The sequence below is a fragment of the Podarcis liolepis genome, assembly GCF_965112155.1.
Source record: "Podarcis liolepis genome assembly, chromosome: 6".
NCBI classification, from domain to species: Eukaryota; Metazoa; Chordata; class Lepidosauria; order Squamata; family Lacertidae; genus Podarcis; species Podarcis liolepis.
In genome coordinates, this window is record NC_139559.1 from 22,661,036 (window position 1) to 22,684,645 (window position 23,610).

Sequence of the window (23,610 nt, forward strand, 5' to 3'; positions counted from 1 at the left end):
TGCAGTACCAAGACCAGAGGCATTTATTCGCCTCTTCAAGATATAAGACACCATGTGAACAGAAATAAACACCTTTTTTTGCGCATGCTAATCCACCACCAGCTGCATCTCTATTTTTAGGGTGGCTGGAACTAAGCAGATGTGTTTGTACACACACGTGTCCATGTGTGATGACAGTTTTCTACCTCATAGTCTATTAACCAATGATGTTTAGATCAAGTATTTAGCTGTTTCAGCCACACCGGTACTGCAACAACCCAGTACCATAAACGTAACTTGGTGGGGTGAGGGGACCCAGTTTGCAATTCTGTAGATGGCTGAGAAACATGCTTCCTGCAAGCAAATGCTGATCCAGTCAAAGGTCTTAAAATCCATCTTAGTTACTCCTTTGCATTTTTGGTTACATCCTATTAGCTGACCATAGGTTATCCAAACCTAGAGGAACTTGCTCGATGCCACTCTAAACATTATAGAAATGTAGAGTTGGAAGGAATCCCGAAGGTCATCTACAATGCAGGGATCTCCAAGCCAATGTGAACTTAAGGAAGTTAATGGAAGATTTCTTCCACCCTCTCCCCCAGCTGTCAGTCATTTTGAGCCTCACACCCCACCCACATTGTTCAGGAGGGGCTCCCACCTTCCAGAGAGAGACTTTTCAGGGGCCTGATTTATTAACAAATCTTCCATTAAATCACCATTCTAATCATCTTAGCATTTTAGGTATTTTCCACTCCTCGAGCCTTTATGTGGAATTCAGTTGAACTGCATTCTGGTTATCCAAGATTCTCATCCATTTTAGCAACCTGATCACCAGAGAATCTGTAGAGTCATGCAATACCCCCCCTGACTCCCTTAACAGCACACTACATTCCAGGAAGGACAAAAACTGTGTGTTTGCTTAAGCATCTTCTGTTTAGAAAGCCGCTCCAACCACCATACATTCCGAACGTGCCCTGTTCTAGTTTTCTGGCAGCCTCCTGCTTTTCTAGGGAACAATTCAATGTTCTGCTGCCAGCTTGAGCGATGTTAAGCTTTTATTCCTACAGGATGCAATACAAAGGCAGATAATACACAATCCAAAAAGGCCAGGCCACCAATCAGCACTCAGTCAAGCAACATACCCCAAAGAGAAAAGAAGCAGATTTCTGTCCCTAGAAAATTTGGCTGTGCATCTAGGGACACCCATCTGCTTCGTATGACATTCATACATCCAATAAACTGGGACAAAAGGGAGTGAAATCAGTGAAAATCCAAACAAGATTCAACTGCCTACTCAATGACTAGAAGGATATTTTGTCTATCAACCTTACCTACCGAATTAACTAAAGCCAATCAAAATATGCAACCTGCTAAACATGTGCATGTAAGACTAATTCAACAGGGTTTCCTTAATTGCTTCTGGGCTTGCAGGCATTGAAATGTTACTGTGTTACACCTTTAATATATAGTGTCATGTTTACAAAATAAACTACATTTGAAGCAAAATAGTGGGACTTCCAACAAAATGTTGCTGTGTTCAGGTCCCAAACTCAGTCAGTCGAAATTCCATATCCATTCAACACGCTTAGTCCAGAGTTGGGTTTTTCTTGTGCAGGGGGCATCTTCCGCTTAGCCCCCCCCCCCCCCGATGGTTTGCACTTCTACAAAAACATGTCTCTTATAAGTGAATGTGCTATTTTGGCTGCATAAAGAGCAAGATCAAGAGAACGTGCTTGCTCTTAGAAAATGGGATATATTTTGCAATCTCAAAACTTTTTTTACATTTCATAATTTCTGCACAAATGAAAATGACAGGAGTTACATTGAACTAACTTTATTGAGACAAGACAATGTTGTTTTTGCCCAGTATTGTCACGATTACACTTGCTCTGTTTCCATCATTCCATTCAAAATACATCAGTTCTTTTAAAAGGAAAAAAAAACCCAGGTATCGGCAACAAGGTCTTTAACAAAAATCCATTTCAAATCCAGCCTTTTGCTTTGCCAAATATGTCAAATCCTTCCGATCCTGGGGTGAATTTATTTATACTTCAGTGGTTAGAATTATATTGTATTAAGTATCCCTCCTCCTACAAAGAAACAGACCATTGGGCAGAAGGTTCAGTGCCCTTGAATTCCAGAGATTGTTATTAGCATAATGCATAGTATAAGCCAGCTGGAATCTGACTCAAATGCAAGCAAAGACACAGGAGAACAATCATCCAGCATTTCACCAGTCCACTGAATACTGTAGCTCCATATACCAAGACTAGGTGTGTTCACAAATCAGGCGGTTGTCTGCAAACCAAGAAAAAAGTGCACCCATCCTTCCTCATGCCAGGTCTTCTGCAATAATGTATAAATGGAACAACTTCTTCCTGAAGAATACCAGCTCCCCCCCCCCCCCAATTTATATTATATAGAGCTGCCTGCCATGCTGTCCTATTGTTTTGAGATAGGAAACTGAAGACTACTTCCAGTATAATGGTTACAATGCATGGGTGGCTCTGGAAGCAACTCCCAGGCTCACGTACAAATGAAGATGTTTTGTTCATCTGAACTATCCAGGCAGAGTTATCTGCAGAGGGTACAACAATCGTTACAATTCACAGGAGTGTTTTTTGGGATGCTGCATTTTGTCCAAATGAGCAATTTTCACATGAATGACCCAGATGAATCAGCATCATGCGGCTGTTCAAATGTTCACTAAAACTAGACCAAAGCTGGGCACTCTCAAAAAATGCCTGGATAATTTAAATCCATACGTTTTGCTCAAAGAAGCAGTTAATCGCAACGTAATTCATTCTAACTTCCCCATGGCTTTTTATTTTTAAAAACTATTTGAACCCCAGTGCTCCTCTCCAAAAACTAACCACGTGACCTGCCTACCTCATGGCATGGCTCTTTTAATGATGCAATCTTGAATGTGTACATTTGCAAGTAAATCCCAGTTACATCACTGGGGCCTAGTCCCAAATTGTGGTTAGAATCAGAAGTAATTACTACTCATGACTACATACAAGCAAGCATGACCTTTCCAAAACCCATTTTTTTCTTTTAAAGGTTTGCAATAGGCACTTACTTAATACATTGTCAATAAGGTATCTATATATTATATATAGCGTTATTTTTTAAGTACCATTTTTTATTTAGAATATTTTGTGCATGTTGTTAAAAGCTAAAAAAGCAATATGATCTACATCAGGCATAAGGAACTTGTGACCTCCAGATGTGGCTGGCTACAACTCCCATCATCCCTGACCATCGGCCATGCTAGCTGAGGCTGACAGAACTGGTAGTCCAACATGTGGAAGGTCCCAAGTTCCCCATCCCTTACTTACATTTTAGGCATACAATGGCTGCATTTGGCCAATCGTTATTTTGGCTTAATACGCTGACATGTGAATGGGGATTGTAAATGTGTGCATAGCCCCTTTGTTCTTCCTTTCAGGGGAGGAAACAAGCCACAAAATCTTCAGTTAACAATAAATTTCTTATGTAATTCTAACAGTGAAACGATGGTTAACCACTTTGGAACAAAGCAGGATATGATGCCATGGTTTGAAGGCTGGTTCATATTTCAGCTGATTAAACCAGTTAAGATTCCCAAACCTGCAAATATTTGTCAATGTGAGCCATGCAAAATTAGGATGCAGCCCACTCCTGAGGAATTCAATGGAAAAAACCTCTAAATTGTTCATAGATCAGAACTATATAACAGCAGTTGTCAATAGGCTTTAAGAGCCAAACAAGCTGCATGCAGCCTCAACTCATGTCATATTCAGAAAAGGCAGCTTAAAGGTGCTTTGGCACAACAACTCAGAATGCAAGTACCGTATGTTTACTTCCAAGTCATGAATCTGCACCAAAGAACCTAAATTATGAGATACCCAGAGCTTTATAGAGAGTCAATGTCAACAGGACCACAAACCTGCTCTCCACTGAAGACAGTAAAAAGACAAGAAGCAGCTGTTTGTGGCACAAGCTGCTGGTTGAAATGCAGCAAAATATTTAGCTCCAGTGCTTCTGATCCTTTACATGGAATGAAATCCTCCTATATAAACATTTTTTAATGTATGATGAAGACACTGCTTTAATGAAGAGGTGGCTAACCTGTAGCCCTTCGCTGTTGGACTCCAACTTCCATCAGCCTCAGCCAGCAAGGCCAATTATCAGAGATGATGGGAGTAGGGTTTTTGCTGACTACCAACATTGATGCTGTGTGTAATGAAACTCAGCCATGCAACCGACAATGTTTAGCACATACAGTCAGAAGAAAGTATGCACATAAATAAAATGCATGCAGATAAATAATAGGAATGAAATATATCAGTGCATGCTGTATTTTTTAAAAAATACAAATGCAAAACACTAAAACATTAATATTACATAAAAAATAAATGTACCGAATCTTACAGCTTATAGAACTTTTACAAGATGCCAACAAAAGAAACAAATAATACTTGGGATCTGTTCTCACTTAGCACTTTTCTACCACCCGCAAGCTGCCTTGAACCATCCTCAGGAGACTAATTTCCTTGAGTGGAAAGTCAGCATGAACTTGGCTGCTAAACTGGTTATAGCAATAATGGTTGCCATGATTACACTGGCAGGGAAAAAGGGCTCCCACAGGCATGGAAATTGCCCTTCATGTGTGCGTAAAGTCACATTTATTAATATCTGAATTATACTCTGATGTTTGATCCAAAAGGATCCACAGGACAACTTAAAAATACAATCAAGTGAGGCTGCTTCCATGTCCTCTAAATGACACATGCCATCAGATAGCCATCTCCCAATTCTTTTTTGGGGAATTGTAGTCATTTTATCTTAGTTCAGTCCAACTGCTGACTGTTAATTGTTTGCTACAGTTATTCATTAAAGTTATTCTTGACGGATATTCAAACAGCTGAGGAAGGCACCAAACTGTTTTTATACGTGAGAATACTGTGGTATGTATCAACCCCAATCTGCCATTTGGAAGTCATTTAAATTTGACATATTTGCAAAAGTCATCTCAACCCCACAGAAGTCAATGAGATGAACATTTGCATTCTACATGTTCTTTCATGCAAGACATGTTTTAACTTGGGAAGAATTTTTTTAAAGCATCCTGGAGTTTCATGCACAGAAACTGCTAAAGGGATTTTGGATCTAAAAATCCAAATAAGCACCACTGGATTATTTCTGGAGTAACTTCCATCTAATTATTCTTGCGGGTACTGTGAAAAAAGAAGGTACTTACAAAGCAAGTAAATTTGTTTAGGATTGAGCTGTTAGTGTTAAGTATACCACCTTAAGTAGCTTAAACATCATATACTTAATATGAAGATTCAAACCACTTCTTGAAAATTCCATTGCAGGACTGCAGACTTTGGTCCAGAAGGATAGTAGACCCCTGGGTATTAACGTACAAAGCAGTACCATTTGCTAAGATGCAAGTTTGTTTGTTTGTTTAAAAACAGAATTAAAAATAATTGCATTTCTTCTTCAAAGCAGACAGCCAAGTCACAGAGCTGAAGCAAGCAATGTAGTAAAACTATGTAAAAGTAGATTGTGTTTTAAAGTTAGTGTCATTGATGGGTGGGGGACAGATAAAGCATCTACAAAATTTCATTTGAAACAAGATCATTTATAAATTTTCCCCAATGCCAAGAAACGGCTGATGGAATCAATATAAAAAGAACATTAGTCCCCATAAAAGAACAAACTGCCTTTCTGCTACAGACTGTGGACATCTTACAGCATTAAACAGATTAAGGCAAGAGGGAAGAATGTGAGTGCAGCAATCTTGCAGCCAACACCCTGCTTTACTAATATAAAGTGTGTTGCAATAATCAAGGATATTACATTGCTACTGTAGTAAACGTCAAGATACTCAAAGGCTTTTAATTACATGGAAAAAAATAAATACCAACACAAAGGTTGGATTATGCAAGCTGTTTTGTCTAAAGAAAATGATCTGGAAATGCATTTTGTGGTAGTCTGAAAGGATGGGTTGGCAGAACTGGAGACTAAAAGCATCTAACAGCTGGAATAGATGCTTATTCACAGAATTAAGAGTTGTTTTATAGCCACATTTCTGTATTGTTAATCCACAAGTGGCTCAAACTATCACTGACTCAGTAGAGAGCCCTCCCTTACCCTAACATATTGGTTCAGGGAGCTACTAACAGAAAGCTTTGTCTGCATCAAGCTATCCTTGACTTAGGGGCATAACAGCAATGATAAAAAATAAAATTGTGGTGTGCCATGACCAGGACAGGTCCAGGGAGCTCCATTAGCCAGTAATCTGCCCAAACCAACAATGGTTTCTCCCTTGCTGTTTGTTAATATTTTTCTAACAAGTTCTATTTTTTTGTGTAGTGTAAGATGTTAGCTTCTTCCATAGCCAACGAACCAACCTTGAGAATGCATTCCCCTGCCCCACCAGTTAAAGGAATTTAGACTTCATTGCCAACACAATCACTAATGCTGTCATTGAATTAGTGAAAAAGGTTAACTGTCATATGATTAGTAGGACTCCAACAGCAGCCTTCTTTTATGAGGAAATAAATCCAAACCTCTACACAGAATCAAAAAATATTTTGTCTTCAACTCCTCCCTTTAAATATACTGAAAATAATTATTTTAAAAATTAGTTATCAAGCAAAGAATTTTCTTTAAAATAAAATCTGACTCATAGGCACTCTTTTTTTTATAGGCTACGGTTGGACTTTCGGGAACTCCAACTAGTTCTTTCCGGAGGAAGTCCAGGAGACAAAGGAGTTAGGTACCAGTACCTGTATGTTCCATACCAAGCCAAGAGACCCGCCAACGTGCCAAATAACTTTTGGGAGAAGTCATGGAAATACACAGCCGTGGTAAAAAACATCCACAACCAAATCATGGTCAAGAAACTCAGGGCCAGGAAAAAGCCATTTACCACAGTGTGCATTCTGGAGTTCTGGGAGATGTTCACAATGTGCAACACGGCCATCTCCTCTATCGTAATCAGGGCACAGTATGAGAGAAGGAAGGAGTGTCCCGAGATGTCAAAGCCATTCCAGAAGCCACCAGCTTTTAGGCACTGTAGTTTGTTGGGATGTTCCTTCAGCGGTACATCAAGGGCCACAGATTTGTAGCAGCTGCCTGTGAGGTCCTCAATGTACAGGAACACCCCAGTGCATGAATACCAAATGGCAGTGCCAACCAGCAAAGCACTGAGACGTCGAACCACCACCGCAACGCTCCGGGTGACGTGGTAGGTAGTGATGCCGATAAAAGGCAGCAGCAGACAAAGGGTCCAGGCCCAGGCAACTTTAACAAAATACCTGCCAGGGAGAAATTGAAAAGAAATATTCTAAGCTCCAGGGAGGTAAGAGAGATGTGCTCAGAGAAGTTACAAAATTATACCATCTGCATATTGCCAAATCCATCCTAGTTAATTCTCATAATCTTCTGGACAAGGCTTGTACCAAACACTTATGGATCCTTCCACACAAGAAGCACTAAAGTAGTGTCCAGGATCTGGTACAAGCCTTAAAAAACTCTTGAGTGGCCACAAAACTACCACATTTGATATAGGTACAAGTTGTAAACAGCCTCGAAAATCGAAGTGCCCTGTTTAATTTGAAAACTGACCATAGCTTCACTGCATATGTAGCGAACGTTGGGTTGTTGTTGTTTTCCTTTCCTTTCTTTGGATGCTGCCATGGCCTTTGGCTAGCACAATAAAACCCAATAAAATTTATTTATCAAAATCTGAAAATTCAAAATGAACTATTTCTCAGAAATTAAATTAGTTCAAAGGAAGCTAAAGGTATCTAGGAGGAGCAAGCTGGGAAACAGATCAAGAATGACCTGCAGCAAGAGGGACATATGCAAGAGCATCCCAGCTAATACTTCTAAATTTGGGCTGGAGTTTAGTGGCAGAGCACATGCATGCAGAAGTTCCTAAATTCAATCTGCACCATCTCCAGGTGGGGCTGGAAAAGACCCTTGTCCGAAACCTGGAAAGCTACTGAAAAGGAAACCCCTGGTCCCTCCAGAGGTTGCTGGGCTACAACATCTGGAGGGCCAAAGCCATGGATGAACTAGATGGACTCAGCTTCCTAAATGCACGTGGCCAGGAGAGAATCCACTACCATCACGAAAATTACTGGCTCCTGCCACACCTAGCAAGATGATCCGTTTAATCAAGACAGCACGCTTTCTCCACATCTGGGATTAGGCAAGCGGTTACTACATTTATTGGTTTTTGCTTCATTGCTGGCTACATTGCTACTCGCCCTAAAAAAATCAAACCCCGGTAAACAAAAGCCGCTTTTTCTGACAGGGTCTCACCCTTATTTGCAGAAGGGCAACAACCTCCTCATGCAACAGCTTCTGGTAAGATACGCCCCCTGCCCTGCCCTCCCTTCAGATTCCCCCCCCCCAGGTTAAAGTGCCCCCCATGTCAAGCTGCCCCATCCTCTCAGCCCCCTCCCCTCCCTGTCAATCAACGCCAGGCCCCTCCTCCTTCTCCTCACATCCCCTCACATGTTAAGCAGGTTGCGCTTGTTGCTCATGTAGGTCTCCGGCAGCGGCGCCCACTCCTTGATGACGCAGCCGCCCAGCATGAGGCCCAGCAGCCCCAAAGGCATCGTCCTCCGCGCCGCGTCGCGCACCAGGTAAGGGCGCAAGAAGCGCGCCGAGCGGTCCATGTACTCCATCGCCAAGGCTCCGAGGAGGACGCGACGCCGCTGCAGAGGGCGGCCAGCCGGTGACCGCCGGCCAAGAGGACGCCCGGCCGACGTGCTGCGTCACAGCCTCGCGTCGCTCGGGCCCCGCCCCGCCGCAAGTCGGCCTTTCCTTTTCTCTCCGCAACTGCGCAGGCGCCTTCTCGGGCTGCGCGTGCAGCGAAGTCCTAACCGTCACTTTAGGCGCCTCCCGTCTGCGCCTGCGCAGGGCGTTGAATACCCCTGGCCTGATTTCGTCACGCTTAGGTGTTCATTGCTGTTAAGATTTAGGTGGAGGTTATCGTTGAGTAAGCATGTATAGGAGGAGCAGGATTCTCTAATAAATAAATGAATTTTTAAAAGGAAGAGTAGGAGAGGTTGCACTCTTAACATGCACAATTGCCTGTGGCGCTGTGTGCACAAAAGTGTTCGCTTTGCGCAGTTGCCTCACCCCAGTTGCCCACTCTTGCTTAATGTTAGGGCCGGCCCTGAGTGAGCGAAATCATGTGTCGAAATGATTGGCGGCAATCATTGCGTAGAAGGAGGGGCTTTTGTTAGGTGCGGGTTTATTCTGCCTGGCCCCAGATGTTGTTAGCCAAGTTGCAAAGTCCCAAAAGCTTCACTTTCTGAAATCCCCTTTTCCATGCTACTCTTGACAGCTGTTCTCCTTTGCATCAACCTACGGTAATCTCCACATTGATGGAGATGTTCAATGTGCAATTAATTGTGTGACAGGCTACACCAGTTGAATTTTCCTCTTCCTGTCTTTGGCATCTGGCTACTCAACTGGACATTAACCACAGAGCATGAAGTCCTCATGGATTGCTTCCTCAAAATGTTTGTTCAGTGCGCTATGGCTATGCAGAAGCAGATGCAACGTGAGGAAAATGTATTAGGAATAAGATAGGTATGTCCCTGCCAATATCAGTGGTGCATCCAGACTTCAATGCATTCCACAAAATTATAAATACCAAGCTAGAAAGAGCACAGAGCAGAATTGACAAAAGTTGGAAAGGACACAGAATAATGTATGCATGCACACCAATTTTCCACAGAGGGGCAGCACATGATTGGGAGAAAAATCAGACCTTTTCTGTATAAAATGAAACAGTGTGTACTGCAGGCACAAGTGTAATAGTAATTATGCTTATTCCAGGTGCAGCTTAGGGGAATGATGTTTTAAATCAATAATAACAACTATTCTTTTTGTAAACTGCTTTTTACAATCAAGTGGTATATATATTAGTGTGTGGACAAGTGTGCAGTAGCTTCCTTTGTATTCTCATCAAAAGTAATTAATAGATGTAGGGGGGTCTTAAAAAGGTCATAGAGACAAAGACGAATGATATACAACTTGGTGAGGCTCCGTAGTCATCATAACCCTACTTTCCTGGGAGTAAGCCCCACTGAATTCAATGGTACTTACTTCTGACTAGACGTGGGTAAGACTGCAATGTAATGGTCATTTTTCTCCCCATGGAGATGTAGGGAAGAGTAATCTGCCTAATAAATAACTCTCAGTTTACACAGCAGGTGGTCTGTCCACAGCTATACAATGCTATTATATGCAGCATTGCATCAAGTTGAGTTCAGTTTGAGGAACTCAGGCAGTGTTTATTCAGCTGCAACAACTGATTTATTTAGCAAAACAGGTTCCGCCTTAGAATTTCCAGCAGAAAGACAAATCTTTGCAGGGGGTCTGTCATTCAGTGCTATTAACAATGTGAACAGAGTCTCTCCAGCCTGGTGGTAAATTATATATTTCACACTGAGATGTGACAACTGAGGCTGTGTACACACTAACCCATTTGTAGCACAAAAATTGTAGTTTTTCCTCAGTCCAGATCATTCATGTTCGTCCTCTAGATTGATTCTAGATCCTGTTGTCGACAAAGGTTGGTGGGGTTACTTGATACCCATTTGAAAACACTCCCGTTGGTTAACTTAACCACAACTTTTCCGTCGTGCATATGCCCCAGGTGAATGAAGAAGGAAGTGGTGATTGTGGTCTTCATATATGCCCATCCGCAATGTCATTGGACAGGTGTGGACACCCCTCTGATGGCTGGAACTGCCTTCATCAGTTTTCAAATGGACACACTGCAGAGGAATGCAGAATCAATTTACAGTGAAGTATAATTTGTACAGGGGCGCGGGTGGCGCTGTGGGTAAAACCTCAGTGCCTAGGACTTGCTGATCGTAAGGTTGGCGGTTCGAATCCCCGCGGCGGGGTGAGCTCCCGTCGTTCGGTCCCAGCTCCTGCCCACCTAGCAGTTCGAAAGCACCCTTAAGTGCAAGTAGATAAATAGGTACCGCTTTATAGCGGGAAGGTAAACGGCATTTCCCTGCGCTGCGCTGGTGCTGGCTCGCCAGATGCAGCTTAGTCACGCTGGCCACGTGACCCGGAAGTGTCTTCGGACAGCGCTGGCTCCCGGCCTCTTGAGCGAGATGAGCGCGCAACCCTAGAGTCAGACACGACTGGCCCGTACGGGCAGGGGTACCTTTACCTATAATTTTATGCAGCCATATCTCAAAGGAACAGTTATATGCAAGGCTTTTTTTCTGGGGGGATGCAGGGGTATGCATACCCCTAAACATTTTGTGAATCTAAGTTTGGCGTCATTGAGGGGCAGTATTTCAATATGAGTAGGAAAATGAGAGTACCCCTAAACATTTTTTTTTAAAGCACTGGTTATATGCAAGGCTTTACTAATGTTAACAACAGCCTGAAATTGGGGTTTGGGCAGTACATCTTTTTCCTTCCACAACACATAATCAGTCCGACTGCATGCATGTTTATGCATAAGTATATCCCACCAAGTCCCATGTGACTGCACAGGATTGCAGCCTTGGACACCATGGAAGCTGTTGCTGTGTTCTCTATGGAATGAGAAAGACAAAGAAGCTGTCACCCTGTCCCTCTCCTCCATCCATCAATCTGGGCAGCCCTCAGTTACCATACATACATTTACAAAGGATCAGTTTGTCCCTTGCTTCAGCATCCGTCTTCTAGAGAGAAACTACTGCCAGAGGAAATGACAAATATATTCTTCACAAAAGTAACACCAACCTTGGCAGACTCAATTGATTGATTGTGGCAGCAACAACTTCATTTTCTTTTCCTTCCTGCGAGAGTACAAGGGGAGAGTGTCATAATCCTGTGCACAGCTATGTGGGTGTAATCCCCACTCAACTCAATGGTACTTTTGTTTGCATCCGTAGAGACAATGACTGCTAAACCATAAAGTCTGGGTTCTGTAATCCAGACTGGGCAGAAGCTGTATGTGTGTGGAGCTAATTGTTGCCACTTGACTTCTCCCATTGCAAACCTAGACAGGCAAAGCTCAGTTCCTAGAGTCATGGTTGTTCCATCTTTACAAAACCATAGTCGCTGAGCCAACAGTGCTTTAAGACTAGTTTCAGCAACATGTAATAAAGAGCAGTGAGAAATGTGATGTTACACACACCCTGTTTTAGCACCTTCCTTGTGCAATGCACCGTAATTGAATAGGGTTAAGAAATGATAGGTCACTCAACTCTGTTTTCTTCTTCTGTATCTTCACAGTTACATGAGGAAACAGAAGGTGGTGCTATTCTACAAGTACCGTATGTTAGTTTTTGAGCTTGGCAGAAATTGCCACCCTCAAACCATCCAAAATTTGAAACAAATTGGGAGGGAACCTTGCTCATGGCAAAACATCTAAATTCTGGGAGAAGTCCAAAGTGGACTTCTAGGTCCACTTCTAGGACTAGCAGATTTTTTTTAATGGAGTGCATGACTGCACTTGTTTTGATTTTATAGAAATTGCTTAAACTTGAGGCCCCTAGTGAACTCCTGTGAACATCTGAAACAAAAAGAGACACAGTGTATATACACAGGGTGCACCTTGCTTGCTTGCTGTCTTTGAATGAACTTTTTTCAGATTTTGCATGAGAGTTCCATTCAGCGGGTTAGACCAGTGCAATCTACAACCCATTCACACCAGGACAACACATACTTTATGTCAGTGATGGGATGTTCAGAAGAAGTAGATGGTATATCTTATGCTTATTCTCTTATATTTTTTCAAAGCTCCTTAAAAGAACATGGGATGTCCTATTTTGACTATGAGCCTATGGGGCAAAGAAGTTCAGTGGCAGGGGTCAAGCCCAGCAAAAGCCAGGCAATCAAGCCAAGCTAGAGTTGCAGAACCTCAGAGAGCTCCTAGCAGACAACTTACTCAAAGGTGGGATATGTTCACATTGCCACTTAGCCTGCACCCAATGCATTCACGCAATATTAGCCACAATCCATATAGATCTTATCGTTCCTCAACAAATATTGTTGCTGGATGCATTTTTTCCCTCTTCTATGAAGACATAAAAAAGGACCCAAAGCATGAGATCCAGAAGGTGATGCAATTCATAGGGAAGCAACTGGATGAGGCGACCGTGGAAAAGATTGTCCGCCACACTTTCTTTGAAGCCATGAAAGACAACCCCATGGCCAACCGGGCTGGCGTGCCTCTCTCGGTCATGGACCTGTCCATTTCCCCATTCATGAGGAAAGGGACAGCTGGGGACTTCACGGTGGCTCAGAATGAGTGGTTCAATGAAGACTACCAAAGAAAGATGGCTGATACTACCCTGACATTCACCATGGAGCTCTGAGAGCCAAAACTCTAATGTCAAAATCCCTTAAGAGGATTCCCTGAAAAGCAAAGGCTCACCTCAGCCAATGTCCTCAGGGGGTTTGCCTTTTCCAGCAGCACTAATAAAGAAAAGGTGTTTTATAATTTCAAAACAACAACAACAAAAAACCACCTTCAGTCCAATTAGGAAACAGGATGCAGAGTAAATGGCAATGTGAATGTACCCTAACAGCCACTGCACAGGTGAAGATGAGTGTGCAAGCAGAGACGATATCTTAAAGAATAGGAGTTCCAGGAGGGTTGCAGAGGTGATGAAACAAACAAAAAAAAAAGTCATGTGTATCAGATGAAGACATCCCTGCAAATGTAGCTTGAAATGCTGCTGGGGGGAATGACCTTGCTGTGCTTGAAGCAGCTAAAGTGAATGCACCTGTGGTCTGGAGCCAAGCTGAGCCCTTATGTATCCCTAAGTAAACCTTCCAGGTTCTGTTTCTTTGCTGCAGAGCGGAATGCGTTAAAGAGGCAGCGCTCTGGCCTGCACTCTATTGCCCTTTCACACTGGTTCAGGGTATGTTTCTGGCACTGACAAGTGAGCTCTGTGCAGTGTGAAGCCCATGGGGTGAGGATATGCAGTGAGACTCCTCAGCAAAATAGGGCTCAGCAGCTGCAGTCTCTGGAGGTCCTGGCCTCAAGGTGACCCTGGGTTTGAGGGTGCAGGCTTGGTGTTAGAGCCCTGGCCTGAAAGTCTACAACCCCTTGCTTTCCTGGCCCAATTTGTCCCCTGCCTTCTGTGTCAGTGGCCAGGTGGCTTGCTTGGACTTGGGGTCATAACATGGAGGAGGATGTCTTTCTGTCTGCTGCTAAATTCATGGCTCCCTAGGAAAGCATCACCACATGCACAAAGATGGTTGAATGGAATTCAGTAGGTTTTTAGCAGCAAGCAAGTTCTGGTGACATTAATAGGGGTGTATTGACTAAATGAAGTAATCATACACCCTCCCTCTGAACCTTTCTCCCTCCCCAAACACCTCCCATAGGTTAGCTTTGCAAATTTAATTTGGTCATTTAATTTCCTATTTCCCCAACACTTTTCAGCCTCCAAAGTTATAAATATGCAATTTACTGGGGTTGTGTTTCCATCACTGAAATAAAGTCTCTGCTGGTGGTTCAGCAGAATTTGTGGAGAGTGATTTTTCTCATTTAAACAGGCTGCGATATATAATAGATGTCTGGCTTGGAAAGTTGTTTGGATATTGTAATAAATACAGGTACCTTACTGAGAGTCATGCAGAAACGCTTTCCCAGATGATGTATTTGAGGACACCGCCTTTCCCCTCATGTTTGCATTCTTAAAAATATTTTTGCATCCTTCAAAAAAGAAACCTGCAATATTTAAGAGGGAGACACGCAGGCTTCCCATACCCACTTGACAGGCAGTTGCCATCCCTTACCCACAGTTCTGGCATCACCACTCTGTCTAGATTTAAAAAATAACTAAATGTTGGCTTCCAACATTTTGTGTCCACTGTTTAGTGAAAAATATAGCAACTACCAGTCAGAATTACCACCACTAGTTCTGTCACAAAAACTAAAATTCATGGTTTCCAGGACTTTGAATTTTTCTTTAAAATGTTTCATTTGTGTCAGGAGTTGCATGCAGAACTTCTGCTTGATGGTTTTCAGGGCGTGGACAGGATATGGAGAGTCCAGAAACTTGGCAGATACAGATTGTGAGCACAACCCAGCCAAAGTAAAGCATATTTACATCCCATTGATTTCATGGGGGGGGGTTAAGCACATGCTTAATTCTCTCTTTGAACTCAATGGGACTTAATATGTGCTTTATAAAGTTATGCATGTTTGTTCTGAAGTAACTTCCATGCATGGAGCTTTCTCTGAAAGAAGTATGCATATGATTGAATGCTGAACAGCACTGAATTATCCCCCTTTAAATTATGAAACTAATGAACTGTTACTATCACACAGTGAGTCAGCACACACACACACACACACACACACACACACACACACACACTCCGTTGCTTTCCCCCTTATGGCAACACCACTTAATCACCCTCCTTGCTCCCAGGTAACCATTGGAACAAATTGCAGGCAGGTCTCCTGGTTTTGAATGGAGAGCCAAGCTCACTTCTCATCTGTGGTGGCCACCTGCCAATTTAATTTACCCCAAATGCAATGTCCTGGCCCATATAGATTTCATAGACATCTATATGAAATCTATCTATATTTTCATAGATCTATGGGGCAAGGCAATGTACCGTATTTTTCGCTCTATAACACGCACCAGACCATAACACGCACATAGTTTTTAGAGGAGGAAAACAAGAAAAAAAATATTCTAAACGAAATAGTGGATATATGATTTTTGTGGTTCATGCTGTGGCCACAGACATGTGATCTGACAGTGAGTTTGGAGTAGCCCAATGCAAAAATCCTGAGGATCCATGTGGATCCATGCTTTGTAACCACGGAGGAGGGAAGGAAGGGGAATCATGGATCCTCTGCTCACGACTGCAGCAGATCCCCCCCCCACCACCCGCAGGTATTCGCTCCATAACACGCACAGACATTTCCCCTTACTTTCTAGGAGGAAAAAAGTGAGTGTTATGGTGCAAAAAATACAGTATTTTGATCAAATTTAAATGCGTAGTGGGCAGCTACTTTGGATGGGAGCTGAGCTTAACTCCCACCCGGAAGAAGCAATGCTAAAACAACTGCCCAGGGCCCAGCAAGGAAGATGGTAAGGGAGCACAGTTGGCGCAGCCTGGTGAGGAGCCCTTCTGAGCCACTGGAGCTGTTGGCCAGAGCCTGGCCTGGCCACCCACTGGCAGTGAGGCTGGTCATAAGAGCTAATGGTCAGAGATGTTGTTTGGAAGCAGTAACCGCAACATGGACAACAAAAAAATCCATTTTAGCAGATCCAAAACTTACATGTTAATTTGTCACAAAAGCTGACAAGAGCATGTAAGCTTGAAATCTTGGGCAGATTTCAGGATACTATAACACCACAAATTATTGTATAAATTAGAATTGCCATATTTCACCCTGTGGACATCTCAAAAGTTGTTGAGCCCTTTTTTTTTTTAGAAAAACCAGAAAGTTATTAAGCTTCTTTTAGACAACCCCCAAAGTTGTTGTTATTATTATTATTTTTACAAAAACGCCACAAACCACGATTTTTCAATTGACTTGCCTAAGATCCAGGACAAAGCGTTGCCTTTCGGAAATCCCCCTGGATGTCAATTTCACCTTTGAAATCCCGGTAGAATTACTGAATACTGACAGCCCCAGAATAAGAATTTGGAAAATATCCTCTACAGATGTAAGTTTTTCTGCGGAAACGTGGCCTTAGATATCTAGTGGTTTGCAGTGCCCAGTTCAACAGATACGACATATGCACTGTAGAGAAAGCCCTGAGAGATTTGTAAGATGCCTGCCTCATATTTGTTTCAGACAGTATTTTTCTTTTGAAAAACATGTATCTCTAGTGAGGTAAGCAAGGTGTGTCACGGAAGGTAAAAGCACAGGACAGCCTCCGATTGTATTAAAAGGGAACAGTGTGAACACATTTCAATATTGTAGATATGAACAAACATTATTATTGTTATGTTTGTGGAGCAGAACTGAAGACAGTGGTGGCACAGTCAATATCTGGAAAATTGTGCCTCACCTCCTTTGATACAAGGTTATAATCTAGCTTCCAATCATAATAGCTGGATAAATTCCACTGTTTGCATTGCCTGGTATTTAATGGCTCAAGTTAAGGAATGATGAATGGGCTGCTCGATGGTTAGTTTTTATGAACCACAAATTAATATCTCATGAGCATTTCCTTGTATGGACCTGTTCTAAGAACAAACAGTTTCTTAGCTCACATACTTCTACAAGCTTAAGCTCCAGGTAGACCTACAGTTTACACAAATCATGGACCTTACACCAAAAGCAACACTCCCATGTTGTGTTTCTCCATCTTGGCATATAGGATCATTAAACCCATGTTTGATGCATCGTCAAATAGAGCTCCTTCCTGCCCCCAGCAGCAGCAGCAGCAAATGATGTGAATCAGTGATGGGAGTCACAAAGAAATAATGTCATCATCCCATAGACTAAGCCATCCTACGTCAGCCTTCACCAACCTGGTTGTTGTTGTTGTTTAGTCATTTAGTCATTTAGTCGTGTCCGATTCTTCGTGACCCCATGGACCAGAGCACGCCAGGCACTCCTGTCTTCCACTGCCTCCCGCAGTTTGGTCAAACTCATGCTGGTAGCTTTGAGAACACTATCCAACCATCTCGTCCTCTGTCGTCCCCTTCTCCTTGTGCCCTCCATCTTTCCCAACACCAGGGTCTTTTCCAGGGAGTCTTCTCTTCTCACACCAACCTGGTACCCCCTCCCAAAATGTGTTGAACTACAGTTCCCATCAGCCCAAGGCATCATGTTCTGGTCGGGGCTGAAATCTGGCATAATCTAGTGCATGCTTGTGCACAATAGTTTTCTGTTCTGTTTCTACATCAGCTGCTTGCCATTCATAAATCCGTTCACCCCTCTTGGTGTGGTGCCGTTGTGGGACGGAAGAGGCTTCACTGGGGCCCTGATGAGGGAGCTGGAACTTCAGTGCCCTTCCTGATAGGCCCCACTGCCTATCTGGAACCAGATCCTAGCCTGCACCCTGCTTTGGCAAATGGGGATGCAGGCTGGGACTTGGGCTGTGCCAGGGGGCGGAGCTGACGGAGCAGGTAAGCTTCTCTCAGATCTGCCCCTTGCCCATTTAAGTAGCCTGCACCTGAGACACTGCCTGTTGGTTCCTCCATCAGGTTTCCCTGTCCACACACCCTCGGTTTAAGCTGATAGTCAATGACTTTGCTGTGGCTACGGTGGTCGCCATTCTTTATGGGGCCAGGTAGGAATTTGCCCACTGGGCTTATTGGCTCTGACCCAGTGGTTTTTGCCTACCTCATAGCAATTGTCACAACTGGTTGGGCACTGGGGCAATCCTTTGTAGGCTGCAGTCTCCGCCTGCCCCTCCAAACACTGGGGTATCCCATTAAAAGGATCCGGTGGGAGTGGCCATGTCGAAGCACCCAGGTGGGGCCAGGGCCAACGGCACTCCCCCAGATGGCGGTCGCCCCTGGGGTCACCCTATTTGATGTAGGTCTTAGAAATCCCGCCTGGATTGACCACGTGTCACTCCCAGCCGGTGGGCCAGAAGTACTTTGGTTACCCCATGCAGAAGCCAGACCTCTTTCATCTGTATTTAATAAAGCTGTGGCCTGTTTTGAACCAAAACCAGTCTCTTTGGTCTCTTATTCATATGGGTTTGGGTATGGGAAGCCCGATGCCTGGTCCTGCAAGACCACAGGTTCAACTGCCAGCAACTCCCGGTAGGATTAGGAAAGACTCGCTGTCTGAAACCCAGGAGAGAGTCTGCCTGTCAGTGTAGGCAGTACTGAATTAGATGGTGCTGTGGGGCTGGCTCAGGATACGGGTGGCACTGTGGGTTAAAACACAGAGCCTAGGACTTGCCGATCAGAAGGTCAGCAGGTTTGAATCCCTGCAACGGGGTGAGCTCCCGTTTCTTGGTCCCTGCTCCTGCCAACCTAGCAGTTCGAAAACACGTCAAAGTGCAAGTAGATAAATAGGTACCACTCCGGCGGGAAGGTAAACTGCATTTCCATGCGCTGCTCTGGTTCGCCAGAAGCTGCTTAGTCATGCTGGCCACATGACCCGGAAGCTGTACGCCGGCTCCCTCGGCTAATAAAGCGAGATGAGCGCCGCAACCCCAGAGTCATCCGCGACTGGACCTAATGGTCAGGGGTCCCTTTACCTTTACATTTAAGGGCTGGCTCAGTTTAAAGCACCTTTCTGTGTTTTACCAAATACAGGTTCCAGAAGACAGAGACTGGTAAATAGGGAATATATGAATGTGTTGTGCTCCTCTGTGGGTTATTTTTCAGGTTCTAAACAACTGGAAGATTGGGAGAGCTTTTTTCTGTTTTTACCTCAGCCAGGAGTGCCAGAAAATGCTTCAAGGCTTCCAGCCAAATCCCCAGGTTTGCAGGATGGCTCTGTTCCTTGTGTAGCAACATATTTGCATGCTTGTGAGAGCCAGTTGCTTTTCCAGAGATCTCAGAGGTGCTGGGGCTTTGAACTCTACTTCAAAGCTGGGGGCTCAAATTAGATTTTTATTTAAACTGAGAGGAATATGTAAATGTTTACAAGAACTGGTCAACCCTTTCTGTCATTTCAAGATGGGTGAACAGAATTATTCATTGGGTTTTATAAACCAACCCTGCTGGGCCATCAACTTTCTTGAAGTTTTTTGCACACCTTAAAAGATATGACAGATTAGCACCCAAAGTGAAATTTTCCTTTCTCAAATTGACCATATCAGTCTATAAGGTGAAATAAGCATATCACTTTGCTCTAGCCTGACATCTTTCAAAGTTGAAAAATACTCCTTTTTTTCCAGAGGAGGAATTAATAGTAAAAGGAGAAGAACTAAGCATCATTGCTGACATTGCGTGGACAGGCGGAGTCCCCAGATTCTGCATGGTTCCCCCGTCATGTGGAATAACGACTCAAGACAACGTGCTATGGGATTAAATTGGCCACAACTTTATTAAATTTCAAATGTGGGTAGACCTTGGCTCAGGCATTGGGCGTTCTCCCTCCCCGGTCCCCAGCCGGGGACCTAGGGAGCATCAGGGTTATCCAGTGTGGGGGGGGGGATGGGCCGGCTCTGGAGAACATATGTTCAAGCAGAGATGGCCGCCCCCGTAACACCGCCGCCGCAGGAGAGAGCAATGACGACCTTTTGGTGTACGGCCAAAGCCTCCCTTCAGAAAACCCCTTTAACGGGGAACCCTGGTATCGCCGCCGCAAGAGGAAGATGGACAAAAAGATTCCGCCCAAGGCCTGATACCGCCAAAGTTGTGACATTTTGCTACGGGAAAGGCGAAACCTGCCAATGCAGGGAAATTCCTTTCTGGCCCTTTAACAGCGACCTTAACGTAGCAGCGCCCGCATACCTGTGAAGAAAAGTTAACCTGCAAAACCTGTGAAGAAAAGTTAACCTGCAAAATAAGGCATTAACTGAGGGTGGGTAGGGTGGGAGAAGCTCTGGAGCCAAGTGAGGATTCCTAGGTAAGATCCTCCCTCTATTGTGTGGGCAGGTAATCCCTCCCCTACCTGGCCTGGTCTCCTTGGCAATGCTTCCCCCAGGTGGGATTGGACAACTGACTGAGGTAGGCGGAGACCTCCAGGTATCCCACCTGAGGGAAGGCAAAGCCAAGCCTATGCTGTTGGAGCCGCTCCAGATCTAGGGGCTGCACGCGTCCACGCAAAGGGCGCCCCCCATTTTAAGTGGGGAGCGGTCATTAGCATGAACCCAGTTGCTCCATAAACTTTAAAGAGTTATTTTTGGTTTTCTGAAAGGCAGTTAAATTGAGACCACAGCATATCCAATTTTAGACTGCAATTTGGTGAATAACAGTGATATTTCCATATTTGGCTATCAGATCCATCTTCCATTGTTTGAAAAACAGCCCAGCTCCATTGTCCCTCTTCTTCTTCTTCTTCTTCTTCTTCTTCTTCTTCTTCTTCTTCTTCTTCTTCTTCTTCTTATTAGAGTGCCATAAATGACGAGAACTGTTACACAGGGTCTGCTTGTTGCATAAATAGCAGAGATGTAGGTGCACAAAATAAGGGGATATGTTTGCAGGCCTATCCAGTCTAGTGTCCTGTTGCCTCAGTGGCTCAAAGCACCCTTTACCAACTGGAATGATAACTACAACCATTTCTGGACTGGGAGAGACTTCTGGGGAAGCCTCAAATCCAAACTCAAAGCTTCTGCAGATCTTTGGATTGTGCTCTTACAAAACTTGTGACATGACATCATCTCTCTGCAAGCTTCTTCACCTTCACTTCATTGACTACAGGGAGAGGGACATTTGCAAAGCAACATACTGCATTTAGAAGACCTTATAGGGTGAGGAGAAAGGTGGAGATTGGGGGCTACTGCTTTTGACAGTCAGGAGCACACATCATCTGTGACCCAGAAGTAGTTCCCTAAGCAGAAGTTAGTTGAGTAAAACTCATATCTTTCCCCCAATAATAAGCTATAAACATTTTTGCTGCCAATAACACAGTAATCATAATTTCAACATTTGGGGTTTTTTTTCCAATACAGCTCTCCAGATAATTTAGTAACACCTTCAAGGGGTTATCTTTGTTTTTAGCAGTGTTATTTTTCTAGAAAAAGAGGTGCCGGAATTCACCATGAACACCTCCCTTGTTCTCTTATAATGGCAATGGTGCCCACCTAAGAGATACCAGAACTGAATTCTGGCAAGTTCCAGCTGGAAAAAAAGGCCTGGTTTTTAGGTGTTTGATTCTATACAATTTTATACTTCTTAAACTGATTAGAGCATGAAATGAGACGGGCTATGAGTACATATATAAAGTGCATTTGTTTTATGGGTTTATTTGGATGAATACTATTTTGCTTTTTACAAACATAGGCTTACGGTACTTAAGATTCGTTTAAGGTCATGTCAGGCATGCATGTGTTTTGCTTCATGACTTGTTGACTTCTATCTGTTTGCTCTTAGGGTTGTGTAATTTCTCCCATACATCATGTGCTCATGCTCCAGTATTGACATATTTACTGATAGGAACAAACAGTGAAATCCCAATAGAACATCTTGGTAGCATGTTTGAAGATTTGTTCGAGAATAGTTAAACAACACTCATCCAAACTGTGTTTTAAAACAGTATCATTGCGCAATTGGCGTTCTTTGGAAATTACATTTAATTGCAAAAGATGTATTGCAAATGTGTAAGTAATAATAATACTTGGTGTGAGTCATAAAACACAGGTATAGAGCTTTCAGATGCCCAAAGCACTTTATGTGTATTATCTAGCTGTCATGCTTGCAACAACCCTCTAAAGTGCTATTATCTCCCATATTACAGATGGGGAGAGAGAGAGAGATTGTGATTTGCATTGGCTGCCAACAGATGAGCAATTAGGTCATGATGAATTATGAAGAAATATAATAGCAACAACTACAACAATAATAATTTTATTATTTATACACAACTCATATGGCTGGGTTTCCCCAGCCACTCTGGGCATCTAATTATTGAATCATGAGTAGTATATAATTGGTTAAAAAAATTAAAAGGTAGATTCATTGATTAATCAATTTCATAGAATCATAGAGTTGGAATAGACCACAAGGGCCATCGAGTCCAACCCCCTGCCAAGCAGGAAACACCATCAGAGCACTCCTGACATATGGTTGTCAAGCCTCTGCTTAAAGACCTCCAAAGTAGGAGACTCCACCACACTCCTTGGCAGCAAATTCCACTGTCAAACAGCTCTTACTGTCAGGAAGTTCTTCCTAATGTTTAGGTGGAATCTTCTTTCTTGTAGTTTGGATCCATTGCTCCGTGTCCACTTCTCTGGAGCAGCAGAAAACAACCTTTCTCCCTCCACTATATGACATATTTTTATATATTTGAACATGGCTATCATATCACCCCTTAACCTCCTCTTTTCCAGGCTAAACATGCCCAGCTCCCTTAGCCGTTCCTCATAAGGCATCGTTTCCAGGCCTTTGACCATTTTGGTTGCCCTCCTCTGGACACGTTCCAGTTTGTCAGTGTCCTTCTTGAACTGTGGTGCCCAGAACTGGACACAGTACTCCAGGTGAGGTCTGACCAGAGCAGAATACAGTGGCACTATTACTTCCCTTGATCTAGATGCTATACTCCTATTGATGCAGCCCAGAATTGCATTGGCTTTTTTAGCTGCCGCGTCACACTGTTGGCTCATGTCAAGTTTGTGGTCAACCAAGACTCCTAGATCCTTTTCACATGTACTGCTCTCAAGCCAGGTGTCCCCCATCTTGTATTTGTGCCTCTCATTTTTTTTTGCCCAAGTGCAATACTTTACATTTCTCCCTGTTAATTACATTTCTCCATTGTAATTTAAACTTACAATGTATTTACTACATTTTTTTAAGTAGGTTGACAGCTCTGGGTTTATTTATTTTGTACATCACCAGAAAACCACCCTGACACAGAATATACTGGTTCCATAGCTTCCAGATATCCTAAACAGCATTTTTTTTTTCAGTATTCCAGATATCCTAAACAGCATTTTCCCCCCCAGCTGTGTACAAAGGCTGAAAGCAGAGGACGTCGATCCGATGGCAATGCTGACATAGAAAGGGTGATGTCATGTCTGCAAAAGTACCAGACACCAGAAGCACTTT

General features: G+C 43.4%; 1 protein-coding gene across 1 annotated transcript; it reads right to left on the reverse strand.

Moving 5' to 3' along the window:
• Nucleotides 1-1,797: 1,797 nt before the first annotated feature.
• FITM2 (fat storage inducing transmembrane protein 2) lies at nucleotides 1,798-8,853 on the reverse strand. Its single transcript, XM_083509894.1, has 2 exons — nucleotides 8,500-8,853; nucleotides 1,798-7,292 (listed from the first exon to the last, which is right to left on the reverse strand). The coding sequence occupies exons 1-2, from the start codon at nucleotides 8,670-8,672 to the stop codon at nucleotides 6,677-6,679; spliced, it is 789 nt and encodes a 262-aa protein (XP_083366020.1). The 5' UTR covers nucleotides 8,673-8,853; the 3' UTR covers nucleotides 1,798-6,676.
• Nucleotides 8,854-23,610: the final 14,757 nt, after the last annotated feature.

Coding starts and splice junctions, on each gene's coding strand:
- FITM2 (XM_083509894.1), bottom strand. CDS start 8,672: ATGGAGTACATGGACCGCTCGGCGCGCTTCTTGCGCCCTTACCTGGTG. Junction 7,293..8,499: donor AAGCGCAACCTGCTTAACAT/GTGAGGGGATGT, acceptor TCTCCCTGGCAG/GTATTTTGTTAAAGTTGCCT.